At 47.5% G+C, this 21,313-nt stretch overlaps 1 protein-coding gene across 4 annotated transcripts in view; it reads left to right on the top strand.

Annotated features, from left to right (window-relative positions):
- LOC140464124 (protein kinase C alpha type) overlaps positions 1-21,313 on the top strand; it is a 403,957-nt gene that overhangs the window by 298,829 nt on the left and 83,815 nt on the right. For 2 of the 4 annotated variants that reach the window (XM_072558879.1, XM_072558877.1), the window contains exon 9: positions 11,859-11,888. The exons of the other annotated variants lie outside the window; for them this stretch is intronic. In XM_072558879.1, the coding sequence (XP_072414980.1) occupies positions 11,859-11,888 (30 nt within the window). The remainder of the gene's footprint in view (positions 1-11,858; positions 11,889-21,313) is intronic. 4 annotated transcript variants of the gene reach the window in all.

The following is a 21,313-nucleotide window of genomic DNA, read 5'->3' as shown; positions in this document are numbered from 1 at the left end:
GGTGGGGAGAAAGTAGCATAGAGTACAATGTGTGAGTGGGGGAGGGGATGAAGGTGATAGGTCAAGGAGGAGAGGGTGGAGTGGATAGGTGGAAAAGGAGGTAGGCAGGTAGGACAAGTCCAGACAAGTCATGGGGACAGTTACTGAGCTGGAAGTTTAGAACTAGGGTGAGGTGGGGGAAGGGGAAATGAGGAAACTGTTGAAGTCCACATTGATGCCCTGGGGTTGAAGTGTTCTGAGGCGGAAGATGAGGCGTTCTTCCTCCAGGCGTCTGGTGGTGAGGGAGCGGCGGTGAAGGAGGCCCAGGAACTCCATGTCCTCGGCAGAGTGGGAGGGGGAGTTGAAATGTTGGGCCACGGGGCGGTGTGGTTGATTGGTGCGGGTGTCCCGGAGATGTTCCCTAAAGCGCTCTGCTAGGAGGCGCCCAGTCTCCCAAACGTAGAGGAGACGGCATCAGGAGCAACGGATACAATAAATGATATTAGTGGATGTGCAAGTAAAACTTTGATGGATGTGGAAGGCTCCTTTAGGGCCTTGGATAGAGGTGAGGGAGGAGGTGTGGGCACAGGTTTTACAGTTCCTGTGGTGGCAGGGGAAAGTGCCAGGATTGGAGGGTAGGCTGTTTGGGGGCGTGGACCTGACCAGGTAGTCACGGAGGGAACGGTCTTTGCGGAAGGCGGAAAGGGGTGGGGAGGGAAATATATCCCTGGTAGTGGGGCCTGTTTGGAGGTGGCAGAAACGTTGGCGGATGATTTGGTTTATGCACCTTCCACCCTACCAACCTTCACATAAACCAAATCATCCACCGACATTTCCGCTCCCTCACTACCAGACTCTTTAAGGAAGAACGCCTCATCTTCCACCTCAGAACACTTCAACCCCAAGGCATCAATGTGGACTTCAACAGTTTCCTCATTTCCCCTTCCCCACCTCACCCTAGTTCTAAACTTCCAGCTCAGTAACTGTCCCCATGACTTGTCCGGACTTGTCCTACCTGCCTATCTCCTTTTCCATCTATCCACTCCACCCTCTCCTCCTTGACCTATCACCTTCACCCCTCCCCCACTCACACATTGTACTCTATGCTACTTTCTCCCCACCCCCAACCTCCTCTAGCTTATCTCTCCACGCTTCAGGCTCACTGCCTTTATTCCTGATGAAGGGCTTTTGCCCGAAATGTCGATTTCGAAGCTCCTTGCATGCTACCTGAACTGCTGTGCTCTTCCAGCACCACTAATCCAGAATTTGGTTTCCAGCATCTGCAGTCATTGTTTTTACCTCGTTGGTTTTTACAATGTTCCATTACTGTCTGGGACAATGTTCCATGACTGTCTGGGACAGTGTTCCATTCCTGGGAAAATGCTCCATTACTGTCTGGGACAATGTTCCATTACTGTCTGGGACAATGTTCCATTACTTTCTGGGACAATGTTCCATTACTGTCTGGGTCAATACTCCCTTACTGTCTGGGACAGTGTGCCATTACTGTCTGGGACATTGTTCCATTACTGTCTGGGACAATGCTCCATTACTGTCTGGGACAATGCCCCATTACTGTCTGGGACAATGTTCCATTACTTTCTGGGACAATGTTCCATTACTGTCTGGGTCAATACTCCCTTACTGTCTGGGACAGTGTGCCATTACTGTCTGGGACAATGCTCCATTACTGTATGGGACAATGCCCCATTACTGTCTGGGACAATGCTCCATTACTGTCTGGGACAGTGTTACATTACTGTCTGGGACAATACTCCCTTACTGTCTGGGACAGTGTGCCATTACTGTCTGGGACATTGTTCCATTACTGTCTGGGACAATGCTCCATTACTGTCTGGGACAATGCCCCATTACTGTCTGGGACAATGTTCCATTACTGTCTGGGACAATGCTCCATTACTGTCTGGGACAATGTTCCATTACTGTCTGGGACAATGTTCCATTACTGTCTGGGACAGTGTTCCATGACTGTCTGGGACAATGCTCCATTACTGTCTGGGTCAATGCTCCCTTACTCTCTGGGACAATGTTCCATTACTGTCTGGGACAATGTTCCATTACTTTCTGGGACAATGTTCCATTACTGTCTGGGTCAATACTCCCTTACTGTCTGGGACAGTGTGCCATTACTGTCTGGGACATTGTTCCATTACTGTCTGGGACAATGCTCCATTACTGTCTGGGACAATGCCCCATTACTGTCTGGGACAATGTTCCATTACTTTCTGGGACAATGTTCCATTACTGTCTGGGTCAATACTCCCTTACTGTCTGGGACAGTGTGCCATTACTGTCTGGGACAATGCTCCATTACTGTATGGGACAATGCCCCATTACTGTCTGGGACAATGCTCCATTACTGTCTGGGACAGTGTTACATTACTGTCTGGGACAATACTCCCTTACTGTCTGGGACAGTGTGCCATTACTGTCTGGGACATTGTTCCATTACTGTCTGGGACAATGCTCCATTACTGTCTGGGACAATGCCCCATTACTGTCTGGGACAATGTTCCATTACTGTCTGGGACAATGCTCCATTACTGTCTGGGACAATGTTCCATTACTGTCTGGGACAATGTTCCATTACTGTCTAGGACAGTGTTCCATGACTGTCTGGGACAATGCTCCATTACTGTCTGGGTCAATGCTCCCTTACTCTCTGGGACAGTGTTCCATTACTGTCTGGGACAATGCTCCATTACTGCCTGAGACAATGTTCCATTACTGTCTGGGACAATGCTCCATTACTGTCTGGGACAATGTTCCATTATTGTCTGGGACAATGCTCCATTACTGTCTGGGACAATGTTCCATTACTGTCTGGGACAGTGTTCCATTACTGTCTGGGACAATGCTCCATTACTGTCTGGGTCAATGCTCCCTTACTCTCTGGGACAGTGTTCCATTACTGTCTGGGACAATGCTCCATTACTGCCTGAGACAATGTTCCATTACTGTCTGGGACAATGCTCCATTACTGTCTGGGACAATGCACCATTACTGTCTGGGACAATGTTCCATTACTGTCTGGGACAGTGTTCCATGACTGTCTGGGACAATGCTCCATTACTGTCTTGGACAGTGTTACATTAATGCCTGTGACAATGCTCCATTACTGTCTGGGACAATGCTCCATTACTGTCTGGGACAATGCACCATTACTGTCTGGGACAATGTTCCATTACTGTCTGGGACAGTGTTCCATGACTGTCTGGGATAATGCTCCATTACTGTCTTGGACAGTGTTACATTACTGTCTGGGACAATGCTCCATTACTGTCTGGGACAATGTTCCATTACTGCCTGTGACATTGCTCCATTACTGTCTGGGACAATGCTCCATCACTGTCTGGGACAATGCTCCATTACTGTCTGGGACAATGTTCCATTACTGTGTGGGACAATGTTCCATTACTGTCTGGGACAATGCTCCATTACTGCCTGAGACAATGTTCCATTACTGCCTGAGACAATGCTCCATTACTGTCTGGGACAATGTTCCATTACTGTCTGGGACAATGTTCCATTACTGTCTGGGACAATGCTCCATTACTGCCTGAGACAATGTTCCATTACTGTCTGGGACAATGCTCCATTACTGTCTGGGACAATGTTCCATTACTGTCTGGGACAGTGTTCCATTACTGTCTGGGACAATGCTCCATTACTGTCTGGGACAAGGATCCATTACTATCTGGGACAGTGTGCCATTACTGTCTGGGACAGTGTTCCATTACTGTCTGGACAATGCTCCATTACTGTCTGGGACAATGTTCCATTACTGTCTGGGTCAATGTTCCATTACTGCCTGAGACAATGTTCCATTACTGTCTGGGACAATGCACCATTACTGTCTGGGACAATGTTCCATTACTGTCTGGGACAATGTTCCATTACTGTCTGGGACAATGTTCCATTACTGCCTGAGACAATGTTCCATTACTGTCTGGGACAATGCTCCATTACTGTCTGGGACAATGCACCATTACTGTCTGGGACAGTGTTCCATTACTGTCTGGGACAATGCTCCATTACTGTCTGGGACAATGTTCCATTACTGTCTGGGACAATGTTCCATTACTGTCTGGGACAATGCTCCATTACTGTCTGGGACAATGTTCCATTACTGTCTGGGACAATGTTCCATTACTGCCTGAGACAATGTTCCATTACTGTCTGGATAATGCTCCATTACTGTCTGGGACAATGTTCCATTACTGCCTGAGACAATGTTCCATTACTGTCTGGGACAATGCTCCATTACTGCCTGAGACAATGTTCCATTACTGCCTGAGACAATGTTCCATTACTGCCTGAGACAATGCTCCATTACTGTCTGGGACAATGTTCCATTACTGTCTGGGACAATGTTCCATTACTGTCTGGGACAATGCTCCATTACTGCCTGAGACAATGTTCCATTACTGTCTGGGACAATGCTCCATTACTGTCTGGGACAATGTTCCATTACTGTCTGGGACAGTGTTCCATTACTGTCTGGGACAATGCTCCATTACTGTCTGGGACAAGGATCCATTACTATCTGGGACAGTGTGCCATTACTGTCTGGGACAGTGTTCCATTACTGTCTGGACAATGCTCCATTACTGTCTGGGACAATGTTCCATTACTGTCTGGGGCAATGTTCCATTACTGCCTGAGACAATGTTCCATTACTGTCTGGGACAATGCACCATTACTGTCTGGGACAATGTTCCATTACTGTCTGGGACAATGTTCCATTACTGTCTGGGACAATGTTCCATTACTGCCTGAGACAATGTTCCATTACTGTCTGGGACAATGCTCCATTACTGTCTGGGACAATGCACCATTACTGTCTGGGACAGTGTTCCATTACTGTCTGGGACAATGCTCCATTACTGTCTGGGACAATGTTCCATTACTGTCTGGGACAATGCTCCATTACTGTCTGGGACAATGTTCCATTACTGTCTGGGACAATGTTCCATTACTGTCTGGGACAATGTTCCATTACTGCCTGAGACAATGTTCCATTACTGTCTGGATAATGCTCCATTACTGTCTGGGACAATGTTCCATTACTGCCTGAGACAATGTTCCATTACTGTCTGGGACAATGCTCCATTACTGCCTGAGACAATGTTCCATTACTGTCTGGGACAATGTTCCATTACTGCCTGAGACAATGTTCCATTACTGTCTGGGACAATGCTCCATTACTGTCTGGGACAATGTTCCATTACTGTCTGGGACAATGTTCCATTACTGCCTGAGACAATGTTCCATTACTGTCTGGGACAATGCTCCATTACTGCCTGAGACAATGTTCCATTACTGTCTGGGACAATGTTCCATTACTGCCTGAGACAATGTTCCATTACTGTCTGGGACAATGCTCCATTACTGCCTGAGACAATGTTCCATTACTGTCTGGGACAGTGTTCCATTACTGTCTGGGACAATGTTCCATTACTGTCTGGGACAATGTTCCATTACTGTCTGGGACAATGTTCCATTACTGCCTGAGTCAATGTTCCATTACTGTCTGGGACAATGCTCCATTACTGTCTGGGACAATGCTCCATTACTGTCTGGGACAATGTTCCATTACTGTCTGGGACAATGTTCCATTACTGCCTGAGACAATGTTCCATTACTGTCTGGGACAATGCTCCATTACTGCCTGAGACAATGTTCCATTACTGTCTGGGACAATGTTCCATTACTGCCTGAGACAATGTTCCATTACTGTCTGGGACAATGCTCCATTACTGCCTGAGACAATGTTCCATTACTGTCTGGGACAGTGTTCCATTACTGTCTGGGACAATGTTCCATTACTGTCTGGGACAATGTTCCATTACTGTCTGGGACAATGTTCCATTACTGCCTGAGTCAATGTTCCATTACTGTCTGGGACAATGTTCCATTACTGTCTGAGACAATGTTCCATTACTGTCTGGGACAATGCTCCATTACTGTCTGGGACAATGTTCCATTACTGCCTGAGACAATGTTCCATTACTGTCTGGGACAATGCTCCATTACTGCCTGAGACAATGTTCCATTACTGTCTGGGACAATGCTCCATTACTGTCTGGGACAATGTTCCATTGCTGTCTGGATAATGCTCCATTACAGTCTGGGACAATGTTCCATTACTGTCTGGGACAATGTTCCATTACTGCCTGAGACAATGTTCCATTACTGTCTGGGACAATGCTCCATTACTGTCTGGGACAATGCTCCATTACTGCCTGAGACAATGTTCCATTACTGTCTGGGACAATACTCCATTACTGTCTGGGACAGTGTTACATTACTGTCTGGGACAATGTTCCATTACTGTCTGGGACAATGCTCCATTACTGTCTGGGACAGTGATCCATTATTGTGTTGGACAATGTTCAATTACTGTCTGGGACAATGCTCCATTAATGTCTGAGACAATGCTCCATTACTGTCTGGGTCAATGCTCCCTTACTCTCTGGGACAGTGTTCCATTACTGTCTGGATAATGCTCCATTACTGTCCGGGACAATGCTCAATTACTGTCTGGGACAATGCTCCACTACTATCTGGGACAGTGTTCCTTTACTGTCTTGGACAATGTTCCATTATTGTCTGGGATAATACTCCATTACTGTATGGGACAATGCTCCATTACTGTCTGGGACAATGTTCCATTATTGTCTGGGATAATATTCCATTACTGTCTGGGACAATGCTCCATTACTGTCTGGGACAATGCTCCATTACTGTCTTGGACAGTGTTCCATTACTGTCTGGGACAATGCTCAATTACTGTCTGGGACAATGTTCCATTACTGCCTGAGACAATGTTCCATTACTGTCTGGGACAATGCTCCATTACTGTCTGGGACAATGCACCATTACTGTCTGGGACAATGTTCCATTACTGTCTGGGACAATGCTCAATTACTGTCTGGGACAATGCTCCACTACTGTCTGGGACAGTGTTCCTTTACTGTCTGGGACAATGTTCCATTATTGTCTGGGATAATACTCCATTACTGTCTGGGACAATGCTCCATTACTGTCTGGGAAAATGCACCATTAGTGACTGGGACAATGTTCAATTACTGTCTGGGACAAGGATCCATTAATGTCTGAGACAATGCTCCATTACTGTCTGGGACAGTGATCCATTACTGTCTGGGACAGTGTTCCATTACTGTCTGGGACAATGCACCACTACTGTCTGGGACAGTGTTCCTTTACTGTCTGGGACAATGTTCCATTACTGTCTGGGACAATGCACCACTACTGTCTGGGACAGTGTTCCTTTACTGTCTGGGATAATGCTCCATTACTGTCTGGGACAATGCTCCATTAATGTCTGGGACAATGTTCCATTATTGTCTGGGATAATACTCCATTACTGCCTGAGACAATGTTCCATTACTGTCTGGGACAGTGTTCCATTACTGTCTGGGACAATGCACCACTACTGTCTGGGACAGTGTTCCTTTACTGTCTGGGACAATGTTCCATTACTGTCTGGGATAAACCTCCATTACTGTCTGGGACAATGCTCCATTAATGTCTGGGACAATTCTCTATTAATCTCTGAGACAGTGTTCCATTACTGTTCTCGGACAATGCTTCATTACTGTCTGGGCCAGTGTTCCATTACTATCCAGGAAAATGTTCCATTACTGTCTGGGACAATGTTCCAATACTGTCTGGGATATGGCTCCATTATTGACTGGGACAATGATCCATTGCTGTCTGGGACAATGCACCATTACCGACTGTGACAATGTTCCATTACTGTCTGGGACAATGTTCCATTGCTGTCTGGGCTAATGTTCCATTACTGTCTGCGACAATGTTCAATTACTGTCTGGGACAATGTTCCATTACTTTCTGGGACAATGTTCCAATAATGTCTGAGACAATGCTCCATTACTGTCTGGGACAATGTTCCATTGCTGTCTGGGACAATGCTCCATTACTGTCGGGAACAGTGCACCATTACTGTCTGGGACAGTGTTACATTGTTGTCTGGGACAATGCACCATTACTGTCGGGAACAATGCACCATTACTGTCTGGGACAGTGTTCCATTACTTTCTGGGACAATGTTCCAATAATGTCTGAGACAATTCTCCATTACTGTCTGGGACAATGTTCCATTGCTGTCTGGGACAATGCTCCATTACTGTCGGGAACAATGCACCATGACTGTCTGGGACAGTGTTCCATTGCTGTCTGGGACAATGCACCATTACTGTCGGGAACAATGCACCATTACTGTCTGGGACAAGGCTCCATTACTGTCTGGGACAATGCTCCATTACTGTCGGGAACAATGCACCATTACTGTCTGGGACAATACTCCATTACTGTCTGGGACAATACTCCATTACTGTCTGGGACAATGCTCCATTACTGTCGAGAACAATGCACCATTACTGTCTGGGACAAGGCTCCATTACTGTCTGGGACAATGCTCCATTACTGTCGGGAACAATGCACCATTACTGTCTGGGACAGTGTTCCATTGCTGTCTGGGACAATGCACCATTACTGTCGGGAACAATGCACCATTACTGTCTGGGACAGTGTTCCATTACTGTCTGGGACAATGCTCCATTACTGTCTGGGACAATGTTCCATTACTGTCTGGGACAATGTTCCATTACTGTCTGGGACAGTGTTCCATTACTGTCTGGGACAATGCACCATTACTGTCTGGGACAATGCACCATTACTGTCGGGAACAATGCACCATTACTGTCTGGGACAATGCACCATTACTGTCGGGAACAATGTTCCATTACTGTCTGTGACAATGTTCCATTACTGTCGGGGACAATGTTCCATTACTGTCTGGGACAATGTTCCATTACTGTCGGGGACAATGTTCCATTACTGTCTGGGACAATGTTCCATTACTGTCTGTGACAATGCACCATTACTGTCTGGGACAATGTTCCATTACTGTCGGGGACAATGTTCCATTACTGTCGGGGACAATGTTCCATTACTGTCTGGGACAATGTTCCATTACTGTCTGGGACAATGTTCCATTACTGTCGGGGACAATGTTTCATTACTGGCTTGGACAATGTTCCATTACTGTCTGGGACAATGTTCCATTACTGTCGGGGACAATGTTCCATTACTGTCTGGGACAATGCTCCATTACTGTCTGGGACAATGTTCCATTACTGTCTGGGACAATGCTCCATTACTGTCGGGAACAATGCACCATTACTGTCTGGGACAATTCTCCATTAATGTCTGGGACAATGTTCCATTACTGTCTGCGACGATGTTCCATTACTGTCTGGGAAAATGCACCATTACTTATTGGGAGAATGTTCCATTACTGTCTGGGACAATGTTCCATTACTGTCTGGGACAATGCTCCATTACTGTCTGGGACAGTGTTCCATTACTGGGACAATACTCTATTACTGTCTGAGACAATGCTCCATTGCTGTCTGGGACAATGCTCCATTAATGTCTGAGACAATGCTCCATTACTCTCTGGGACAATGTTCCATTACTGTCTGGGTCAATGCTCCCTTACTCTCTGGGACAGTGTTCCATTACTGTCTGCATAATGCTCCATTACTGTCTGGGACAATGCTCCATTACTGTCTGGATAATGCTCCATTACTGTCTGAGACAATGTTCCATTACTGTCGGGGACAATGTTCCATTAATGTCTGAGACAATGCTCCATTGCTGTCTGGGACAATGTTCCATTACTGTCTGGGACAATGTTCCATTACTGTCTGGGACAGTGTTCCATTACTGTCTGGGACAATGTTCCATTACTGTCTGGGACAATGTTCCATTACTGTCTGGGACAATGTTCCATTACTGTCTGAGACAATGCTCCATTAGTGTCTGGGACAATGCTCCATTACTGTCTGGGACAGTGTTCCATTACTGTCTGGGACAATGTTCCATTACTGTCTGAGACAATGTTCCATTACTGTCTGGGACAATGCTCCATTACTGTCTGGGACAATGCTCCATTTCTGTCCTGGACAGTGATCCATTATTGTGTGGGACAATGTTCCATTACTATCCAGGACAATGTTCCAATACTGTCTGAGACAATGCTCTATTACTGTCTGGGACAATGCACCATTACTGACTGGGACAATGTTCCATTACAGTCTGGGACAAGGCTGCATTACTGGCTGGGACAATGTTCCATTACAAGGTAAAAACAATGACTGCAGATGCTGAAAACCAAATACTGGATTAGTGGTGCTGGAAGAGCACAGCAGTTCAGGCAGCATCCAACGAGCAGCGACATCAGCGTTTCGGGCAGAAGGGCTTTTGCCCGAAATGTCGATTTCACTGCTCGTTGGATGCTGCCTGAACTGCTGTGCTCTTCCAGTACCACTAATCCAGTACAATGTTCCATTAGAGTCTGGGACAATGCTCCATTACTGTCTGGGTCAATGCACCATTACTGTCTGGGACAATGTTCCATTACTGTCTGAGACAATGCACCATTACTGTCTGGGACAATGTTCCATTACAGTCTGGGACAATGTTACATTACAGTCTGGGACAATGTTCCATTACTGCCTAGGGCAATGTTCCATTACTTTCTGGGACAATGTTCCATTATTGTCTGGGATAACGGTCCATTACTGTCTGAGACAATGCTCCATTATTATCTGGGATAACAGTCCATTACTGTCTGGGACAATGCACCATTACTGACTGTAACAATGTTCCATTACAGTCTGGGACAATGTTCCTTTACAAGTGGGGGCAATGCTACATTACTGTCTGAGACAATAGTGCATTCCTGTCTCTCCAGGATACCTGTTCTTACAGGCAGTGGAGAGTTCTTGTTACTGTAAGGTTATAACCATGACTTTTGCGTTCCTTCCTGATAATTCTCCTCGGTGATGGAGCAGCCCATCGGAAAAGCCACTCAGACCTTGTAATGATGATATTATAGAAACCATGCCCTGAATGACACTGCAGCTAGTCTCCCCAAAGGTTAAATGATTAGTGGTTTGCTCTGTTGCCCCAGTGTTTGCCCTCACTGAAGGTATCCATCGGATCCATTTTGGTTTAAACCTAATAAGGATCCACACTGTACCTGGTGCTAGGTTGCTAGCAAGTGTTTGTAATGACGTGCCCTCATTGTTAACATTGTCCACTGTAGCGCAGGGACCCCACAGTCCCCTGGGTCTCCATGGGGACCATCACTGGACTGAAAACATGCCTGAGAGCTAAGGTCAATGTCCATGATTCGCCCTTATGAGGGCTTGACCTGACATGAGGAAGACAACTGTGTGTTCAGAAGGACAGAGACTGAACACAGCCTTGAGCAGGAGAGGCCTCTCTACAAAGCTGCATTGAGCTTGTTTCTGCTGAAGGCTGGGTTTTATCGTTAAACTGTTTCTGAAGTGAATTCTTGGTCCAGCCAGTGGCTTGTTTGATCCTGTGTCAGGATAATGCCATTGCCACAGCTGAAGTGCCACTGTGCTAAACTGTTGCTCGATGAAGACACTTTGATGATCTTCCTGATTTCCCTGAGAAAGACACAGCCACCTTCTCCGAAAGTACCTGTCTGAACACGGTCAAGCCTGATGTTTATGTCTCATTATCAACTTGTTGCCTAGTTCCAGTCTGTTAACTCGTGGTTTGTGTCTTGGCAAGGCTGTCTCTATTCATCTATGTGATCGGTATCTCTCAATGTTATGTATGCTGTTAACTGAGATGTTTATGCCAACTCCTTGTATGTGTGCCATTTATTCCTGTCACTTGCAGTAATTGTTGCTTTTTTTCTCTCTCTTTCTCTCTCCACCTTTCTCTTCTCGATTAATCTTGCAGTTCTTTCCCTTTCCTGTCTCTTCCAGGGTCATGCTATTAATAATCATCTCTTTAAGGTAGTCCTCTCTGGTTATTTTCTTAGCATCTTACTAATGCCTCCATGTAATGTTTTTATGTGACAGAGCAGTGCCCAATCAGGAGTGCGTTACAAGGCAGTCAAACATTGAGTGGTTTGGATGACGCTAATAGATTGTGAGCTGGGACAACGGCCCCTTGATGTATCACTGCCCTAAAACGCACTCCAATGTGTGTTCATACATTTCTCTCAGTTCCACGTTTTGCTTCACCCTTCTTGGTTCCGGTTAAGTTTGCTTTGGAAATGATTCTCGTGATAAGTCATTCAGCATGTGTTTGAAGTTTGCTGTGTGTGTGCATGCCTGCAGAGTACTCTGCCTGTGGGAGACAATGCAGTAAGTCAAAGGCAGGAGGTAGAATGGCCCATGTGCAATAGCAGAAGGGGGACAGAGCCCCAGACATCCTAATTAAACAAGCTGGCAGTCGGTGTGTTTCTAATGTTTGGGATTGGCAGGGATGGGGAGGGTCTCGGGAGATTTTGAGAACAAATTGCTTTGGTTTTTTTCTTTAGTCATGGGACATGGCTGGCTGGGCCCAGTGTTTATGTCCCTGTCCCTGGGCCTGTCCCTGTTTGCCCCCTTGAGAAGGTGGGGGTGAGCTGCCTTCCTGAATCGCTGCAGTCCATCTGCTCTGGTTTGACCCTTAGGGAGGGAATTCCAGGATTTTGACCCAATGACAGTGAACGAACGGCGATATATTTCCTAGTCAGGAAGGTGAGTGGCTTGTTGGGGGACTTGCAGGGGGGGGTGGGGAGGTGTTTCCATGTATCACTGCCTTTGTCCTTCTAGGTGGAAGCAATGATGTGGTGGAGCAGGTGTTGGACTGGAGTGGACAAAGTTAAAAACCACATCACACCAGGTTATAGTGCTCGAAATATAGGGCTTCCAAATAAACCTGTCGGATTATAAACTTCCTGATAGAAATGGCCGTGGATTTGGAAGGTGCAGTCTGAGGATCTTTGGTGGATTTCTGCAGAGTATAGTACTCACTGCTGCTCTTGATCATGGGTGGTGGGGGAGTGGGTGGGTGTGGTTGTGGTGCTGATCGTGGGTGGTGGGGGAGTGGGTGGGTGTGGTTGTGCTAATTGTGGGTGGTGGGGGAGTAGGTGGGTGTGGTGCTAATCGTGGGTGGTGGGGGGACTGGGTGGGTGTGGTTGTGGGTGGGTGTGGTTGTGCTGATCGTGGATGATGGGGGAGTGGGTGGGTGTGGTTGTGCTGATCGTGAGTGGTGGGGGAGTGGGTGTGTGTGGTTATGGTGCTGATCGTGGGTGGTTGGGGAGTGGGTGTGTGTGGTTATGGTGCTGATCATGGGTGGTGGGGGAGTGGGTGGGTGTGATTGTGCTGATCGTGGGTGGTGGGGGAGTGGGTGGGTGTGGTTGTGGTGCTGATCGTGGGAGGTGGGGGAGTGGGGGGTGTGGTTGTGCTGATCGTGGGTGGTGGAGAAGTGGGTGGGTGTGGTTGTGGTGCTGATCGTGGGAGGTGGGGGGAGCGGGTGGGTGTGGTTGTGCTGATCGTGGGTGGTGGGGGGAGCGGGTGGGTGTGGTTGTGGTGCTGATCGTGGGTGGTGGGGGGAGCGGGTGGGTGTGGTTGTGGTGCTGATCGTGGGTGGTGGGGGGAGCGGGTGGGTGTGGTTGTGCTGATCGTGGGTGGTGGGGGGAGCGGGTGGGTGTGGTTGTGGTGCTGATCGTGGGTGGTGGAGAAGTGGGTGGGTGTGGTTGTGGTGCTGATCGTGGGTGGTGGGGTAGTGGGTGGGTGTGGTTGCGCTGCTGATTGTGGGTGATGGGGGAGTGGGTGGGTGTGGTTGTGGTGCTGATTGTGGGTGATGGGGGAGTGGGTGGGTGTGGTTGTGGTGCTGATCGTGGGTGGTGGGGGAGTGGGTGGGTGTGGTTGTGGTGCTGATCGTGGGTGGTGGGGGAGTGGGTGGGTGTGGTTGTGGTGCTGATCGTGGGTGGTGGGGGAGTGGGGGGTGTGGTTGTGGTGCTGATCGTGGATAGTGGGGGAGTGGGTGGGTGTGGTTGTGCTGATCGTGGGTGGTGGGGGGAGTGGGTGGGTGTGGTTGTGGTGCTGATCATGGGTGGTGGGGGAGTGGGTGGGTGTGGTTGTGGTGCTGATCGTGGGTGGTGGGGGAGTGGGTGGGTGTGGTTGTGCTGATCGTGGGTGGTGGGGGGAGCGGGTGGGTGTGGTTGTGGTGCTGATCATGGGTGGTGGGGGAGTGGGTGGGTGTGGTTGTGGTGCTGATCGTGGGTGGTGGGGTAGTGGGTGGGTGTGGTTGCGCTGCTGATTGTGGGTGATGGGGGAGTGGGTGGGTGTGGTTGTGGTGCTGATCGTGGGTGGTGGGGGAGTGGGTGGGTGTGATTGTGCTGATCTGGGTGGTGGGGAAGTGGGTGGGTGTGGTTGTGGTGCTGATCGTGGGTGGTGGGGGAGTGGGTGGGTGTGGTTGTGGTGCTGATCAAGCGGGCTGCTTTGATTTGGTCCACAAGCTGCTGTCAGGTCAGTAAAGAGGGTAGAAGGACATAGATCTCAGAATGACAATGAGGACGTGGGCGTTGCCAGGGACACCTGCAGTTCTTGTTGTAAGGTTACATTAGTGAGCAGCTTTGTTGCTGTCTGTGTGGGTCCCATTGTGCTGTGAGGAATTGAGGTGCAGGAATTTGATGCAGTGATTGTGTTTGTGATCCAGTTATGTTACTGTTTGACTTGATGGTATTTTGTCCACCTTATCCAGCAGAGGCCGCAGGTTTGGAAGGTGCTGTCGAAAATATTTCATGATTTGCTGCTTTACAATCTATAGGCCATAAGTGTGATCATACATATAAACAAGCAACTGCAGTTGGCCACTTGTCCCACTCAAAGCCTGCTCCACCATTCAGTAAGATCATGGCTGACCTGATTTTAACCTCAACTTGTACATTCATGCGTATCCTCAGCAAATCTGCCATCCCCTTGCTCATCAAGAAACTCCCCCCGCCTTAAAAATATTTTAAGGTTCTGCGCCCACTGCCTTCTGCGGAACAGAATTCCATAGACTCACAGCCCTGTGCGTGAAACGATGTTTTGCCTTGTGTGATTTAAATGGGTACCCTATAATTTTTGAATGGTGAGCTGTTTCTAGTACTCCATGGCAGTGAACTGCAGGTGGAGCTTTTCCCCCAGGAGCAGATTTCAGAGTAAGCTCAGTTTATGATCATGCACATTATCCACATATTCATCCGACATTCCCCCAGATCCATCCACATGGACACTGCTCATGTGCTACCTGTAAACCTGCAGCCTGGTTCTTTTTAGATTCCCTACAGTGTGGAAACAGGCCCTTTGGCCCAACCAGTCCACACCGACCCTCCGAACAGTAACCCACCCAGACTCACTTCCCCTGGCTAATGCACCTAACACTATGGGCAATTTAGCTTGGCCAGTTCACCCTGAACTGCACACCTTTGGACTGTGGGAGGAAACCGGAGCAAACCCACACAGACATGGGAAGAATTCCAGGGCCGGAATCGAACCCAGCTCCCTAACACTGTGAGGCAGCAGTGCTAACCACTGAGCCACTATGCCAACCCATGTTGTGTGCCCCCCAATTCAACGTTGATGAATAATGATTACGATAAGGAATGGGACTCAGTGGCATTTATAGGAAGGAAGAATTGTATATTTTAGACAATTTGCTCTGAGGTTGAGAAAAAAGATTGTGAAGACACTAACTGTTTTTCTCCCAAACTCTCCGAGGAGAATGAGAGATCTTACATTCCTTGTGTAAACAGGACAGAATCTAGAGAGCAGTTTTATCTTGATTGTGTTAAGCTAACAGCCCAGAGTACAGGGGACCATTTGGGACCAGTGGAATGGTAATAGTTTGAACAGAGAAGATGATGCTTGACTAATTGAATAATTTGAAGGAGTTGAATAGTGGTGACACACAGGGAATATTGGATGGTGGGTTTTGTACAATTTTAGCGTAATCATACAGTGTGTTCAACATTGTGGAAGAAGTGTGTAATTGTGAAATGCGAACGGAAAAAATCCTTGGGGACAGAAAATGTTGAAAGGCTGTTCTTGTCTTCGATGGTGAAGACTGTGTGAATAGACAGTAGATCAGCCTGCCCAGTGCCTGTGTGCAGTTTTCTGAATTAATTGTGAAAATAAAATATGACATGCACATTGACTGTGTCCAGCCATCCTCAGCATCCAAAATACAGCACAGCCAATAAATTACTCCTGACGTGTAATTAGTTCTGTTATGTGGGCAATCATGGCAGCCAGTTCCAATGCAGTGAGGTCCTCCAATTAAACTTTATTCAGTCAAGGGAAAAGTTGACACCACCAGCTCTTAGAATACTGTGTCTGGAGATCAAATGTGGACAAGCGAACAGGGTTCACTAACCTTCTCTCCAAACCCCACCAACAGAACAGCAACAAATATGTCTTCGTAAATACAGCTTTCATCGGAGTAAAATGTTCTGCAGGAAGGAAACAACAAGGTGACCGAAAGCTTGGTTAAAGATGTAGGTTTTAAGGAGCATCTTAAAGAGGGGATGGAGATAAGGAAGGAATTCCAGAGCTTGAGACCAAGGAAGGTCCATTTGTTTGTCGTGTGGGCGGCACGGTGGCACAGTGGTTAGCACTGCTGCCTCACAGAGTCAGAGACCCGGGTTCAATTCCCGCCTCAGGCGACTGACTGTGTGGAGTTTGCTCGTTCTCCCCGTGTCTGTGTGGGTTTCCTCCGGGTGCTCTGGTTTCCTCCCACAGTCACAAAGATGTGCAGGTCAGGTGAATTGGCCATGCTAAATTGCCCGTAGTGTTAGGTAAGGGGTAAATGTAGGGGTATGGGTGGGTTGCGCTTCGGCGGGTCAGTGTGGACTTGTTGGGCCGAAGGGCCTGTTTCTACACTGTAAAGTAATCTAATCTAGAAATTAGAGGCGTTCATGGTGCTAGGATCGGGCATGTCTTCCTAAACACTTGTACTGGGGTGGTCAGAAAACCCAGGGCTTGAACCCAGAGCCAGTGGATACAGGGGCAGGAGCGCTAGCATTTGATTAAAAACAAAATACGATGGATGCTAAAAACCCAAAACAAGAAACAGGAAGTGCTGGAGAAACTCAGCAGGTCTGGCAGCATCTGTAGAGAAGAAAAGCAGAGTTAACATTTTGAGTCCAGAATGACTTTCCTTTTGGAGCTCATAGCTGCTGTTCCTGATGTTGTGGACAGAGGGGAAGGAGGAGCAAGCAGAATAAATTCGGAGGGTGCCCTGAGTGACAGACAAGAACATTGATTGTGGTAGTAAAGGAGAGATAGGGATGTGAAATAGGTGTAGGTGCTCAGAGTGAAAAGGAGAAAATGGGTCCACTCAGTGAAGAGTTAAGACATTAAAACCCAGCAGAGGTGGGGGAGGGGGGGGGGCGGGGTTGTAAGAAACATTATTTGAGGTTGTGGAGTTCAATATTGAGTCCCAGAGGCTGTAAAATGCCAAAGTGGAAAATGAGACACTGTTCTTCCAACTTACACTGAGCTTCCTTGGAGGACCATAGCAGGCCCAGGGTGGGAAGGTTAGTGTAGGAGCAGGAGGGTTTATCGAAATACTGATTGAGCCAGATCTACAGTGTTGGGATGGCCAGAGTATGACCCCTGACATTTCCCCCCACCCTCTGTGGCTGTCTCTTAGTGATCGTACTGTCAGCAAAGCTGACCCATTCACATCGGCTTGGGGCAATTTGACCTTCTGTTTATTGAGCTGTTCAGATCAGCCGGTTCTGTAATTTGCATTCTGCAGTGTGCGATCTCTTCAGTGAAAAGGCCAGCATTTCAAAGCTTCCTTTATTCAGTGAACAGAGTCATTGCTGGCCAATAGATATGGATTGGAGGTGGCAGAGAGAGAGAGAGAGAGAGAGCAGGCCCTTGTTCAGCTTTTCTCTATCGTTCAGTCAGTGCTGATCCCAACTGTTCACAGAATAGGTCCCAGCGGAAAAGGAGGCCATTCAGCCAGTTGTGCCTGGACTGGCTCTCTGCACAAGCAGCTCAGCTAATCCCACACCCCACTCTCCCCCATCACCCTGCAATTTCTCTCTTTGGGTGCTTTTCCAATTTCCTTTTGAAAGACTCGAATAAATCTGCATGGGCCATGCATTCCAAATTCTAACCACAGGCTACATAAAAAAAAAACATTTTCTCTCAATTCATTAGGACATCTCTTGTTAATCACCTCGAAGGCCTGTGCCTCTAGTTCCGGAGTCTTCCGTTAATGGGAATAGTTTCTCTCCCATCTACCCTGCTCATTGTTTTGACCTCCTCTGGGAAACTGCCTCTCACACCTCTCTCAAGAGCACGGTGTTAGCCTGCAAGCATTCCTCACTCTTGCGAACATTCCTGGAATCTTTTCTGAACCCCTCCCCGAGGCCTCTCTTAATGCAGTGTACGGAATTGGACTCAACCCACTATTTGAGTGCATCATAATGAAGATGTTGGTGTGGAAGTAGGCCGTCCAGCCCATCGAGTCGATTCCACTATTCAGTGAGATCATTCCTATTCAAATCATCATCAACTCCACGTCCCTACCTTTTCCCCATAACACTTGATTCCCTTACTGACTAAACATCTGTCTGTCCCAGCGTTGAATAGAAAATTGGAACTAAGAGTCTAGTGATGGCCGTGAAACTGTTATCGATTGTTCGAAAGAACCCACCTGCTTCCCTAATGTCCTTGGGAGAGGTATCAGCCATCCTTACCCAGTCTGGCCTACATGTGATTTCAAACCCTCTGGACGATTCGGGATGAACAGTAAATGCTGGCCTAGCCAGTGATACCCACGTCATGGGAATAAATAAAGAGAAACAAAATCCCCAGGGACCCAGCCATGGCAGTTTTCTGCAAGAAAGAATTCCCAATTCCTGAGAGAGGCAGTTCCTCCTCACCTTTGTCTTCAATGTGCGATCCCTTACTCTGAGATTATGTCCACTGGTCCTAGATTTTCCCACAGGACAGAACAACCTCTCCACAGCTCCCATGTCAAGCCCTCTAAGAATCTCGTGCGTTTCAATCAAGTCGTCTCTTATTCAGCAAAATTTTAGTGAGTACAGGTATAAGTTCATCATTCCTTCCTTTCTTTGCCCCTCTATGTCCTGATGTATAAATCCCAGAACAAAGAGCCCTTTCTTCACCAGCCCTGCCAGCTGCAGTTATTCGTGCACACAGACTCCAGGTCTCTCTGTTCCAGAATCCGATTCCTCATTTTGTCTCCTTTGCTCACACTTGACTATCTTAACATCCTGGAGTTTTCCATTAGATAGCCACTTAGGAACATACAAGCAGGAGTAGGCCATTCAGCCCCTCCAGCCTGTTCCACCATCCAGTAAGATTAGATTAGATTCCCTACAGTGTGGCAACAGGCCCTTCGGCCCAGCAAGTCCACACCAACCCTCCGAAAAGCAACCCACCCTGACTAATGCACCTAACACTACGGGCAATTTAGCATGGCTAATTCACCTGACCTGCACATCTTTGGACTGTGGGTGGAAGCCCACGCAGACACGGGGAGAATGTATAAACTCCACACAGACAGTTGCCCGAGGCGGGAATTGAACCGGGGTCTCTGGTGCTGTGAGGCAGCGCGCTGCCCATCATGGCTGATCAGTGGCCTGACTCCATGTACCTGCCTTTGGCCAATGTCCCTTCAATAACTTTGCTTCACAAAAGTTCATCTGTCTCAGATTTAAAATTAACTGATCCAGCATCCACTGCTGCTTGTGGAAGAGAGTTGAGCTGTGGAGTGTCAGACGGACAAATTGAGGTATTACATTTTGGTAAAACAACCAAGGGCAGGGTTTATATATTTAATGGTAGGGCCCTGGGAAGAACGGAAAGAGACCGAGGGCTTTTGCGATATAATTCTTTGAAATCTGCATCACATGTAGCCTGGGTGGACAAGAAGGTGTTTAGCACACTTGCCTTCATTGCTCAGAACGTTGAGTCGAGGTGTTTGGACATCATGTTGAGGTTGTACAGGATGTTGGTGAGGCCTCTTCTGGAGTACTGTGCCCAGTTCTGGTCGCCCTGTCATAGGAAGGATATTTTTAAACTGGAAAGGGTTCAGAAGAGATTGAGCAGGATGTTGCTGTGTTGAGATACAAAAATAGGCTGGAAAGGCTGGGATATTTTTCACTGGAGCGTAGGAGGTTAAGGGATGACCTTGTTGAGGTTTATAAAATCATGACGGACATAGGCTGAATAGCTAGGGGTCTTTTCCCTAGGGTGAGGGTGTTCAAGATGAGAGTGAGAGGAGAAAGATTTAAAATGGTCATGAGAGGCAATCAGAGAATGGTTCATGTGTGTAATGAACTGCCAGAGGAAGTAGTGGGTGTAGGTACAGTTATAATGTTGATCATAAAATCTCTACACTGTGGAGACAGGCCCTTCGACCCAACAAATCCATACCAACCCTCTGAGGAGTAACTCACCCAGACCCATTCCCTAACCTATAATTTATCCCTGACTAATGCACCTAACCCACACATCCCTGAACACTATGAGCAACTTAGCATGGCCAATTCACCTAACCTGTACATCTTTGGATTGTGGGAGGAAACCCATGCAGACACAGGGAGAATTTGCAAACAGTCGCCCGAGGCTGGAATCGAACCAGGGTCCTTGGCACTTTGAGGCAGCAGTGCTAACCACTGAGCCACCATGCTGCAATGTTTGAAAGATATTTGGCTGAGTTCATGATTAAGAAATGTTTGGAGGGATATCGGTCAGGAGCAGGCAGGTTCGGCAACATGGTCAGCATGGACTGGTTGGACCAAACAGTCTATTTCCATGCTGTATGACTCGATGACTCCTTAACCATCTAAATTCTAGAGAAAACAGGCCTAATTTGTATAATCTTTCCTCAAACTTAACCTTTGAAGTCAGGGTGTCATTCTTGTAAACCCTGCGTTGTACTCCCTCTAAGGCCTTTGTATCCTTCTGAAAGTGTAGGGATGATTGTGCTTTTTAATTGGAACATGATGTATTTGAAGCTGCAACAAATGCCACCACCAGGTGGCAGCACAAGACCATACTGTTTAATAGAGTCATAGAGATGTACAGCATGAAATCAGACCCTTCAGTCCAACTCGTTCATGCTGACCAGATATCCTGGCCTAATCTAGACCCACTTGTCAGCACCCGACCCATATCCCTCCAAACCCTTCCTATTCATATATCCATCCAGATGCCTTTTAAATGTTGCAATTGTACCAACCTCCACCACTTCCTCTGGCAGTTCATTCCATACACGCACCACCCTCTGCATGAAAACGTTGCCCCTTAGGTCCACTTTATATCTTTCCCCCCTCACCCTAAACCTATGCCCTCTAGTTCTGGTCTCCCCCACCCCAAGGAAAAGACTTTGTCTATTTATCCTAGCCATGCTCCAG

This window comes from Chiloscyllium punctatum, chromosome 39 (assembly GCF_047496795.1).
Source record: "Chiloscyllium punctatum isolate Juve2018m chromosome 39, sChiPun1.3, whole genome shotgun sequence".
NCBI lineage: Eukaryota > Metazoa > Chordata > Chondrichthyes > Orectolobiformes > Hemiscylliidae > Chiloscyllium > Chiloscyllium punctatum.
The sequence above is the reverse complement of the archived record's forward strand: the minus strand, read 5'-3'. Positions and strand labels throughout refer to the sequence as shown.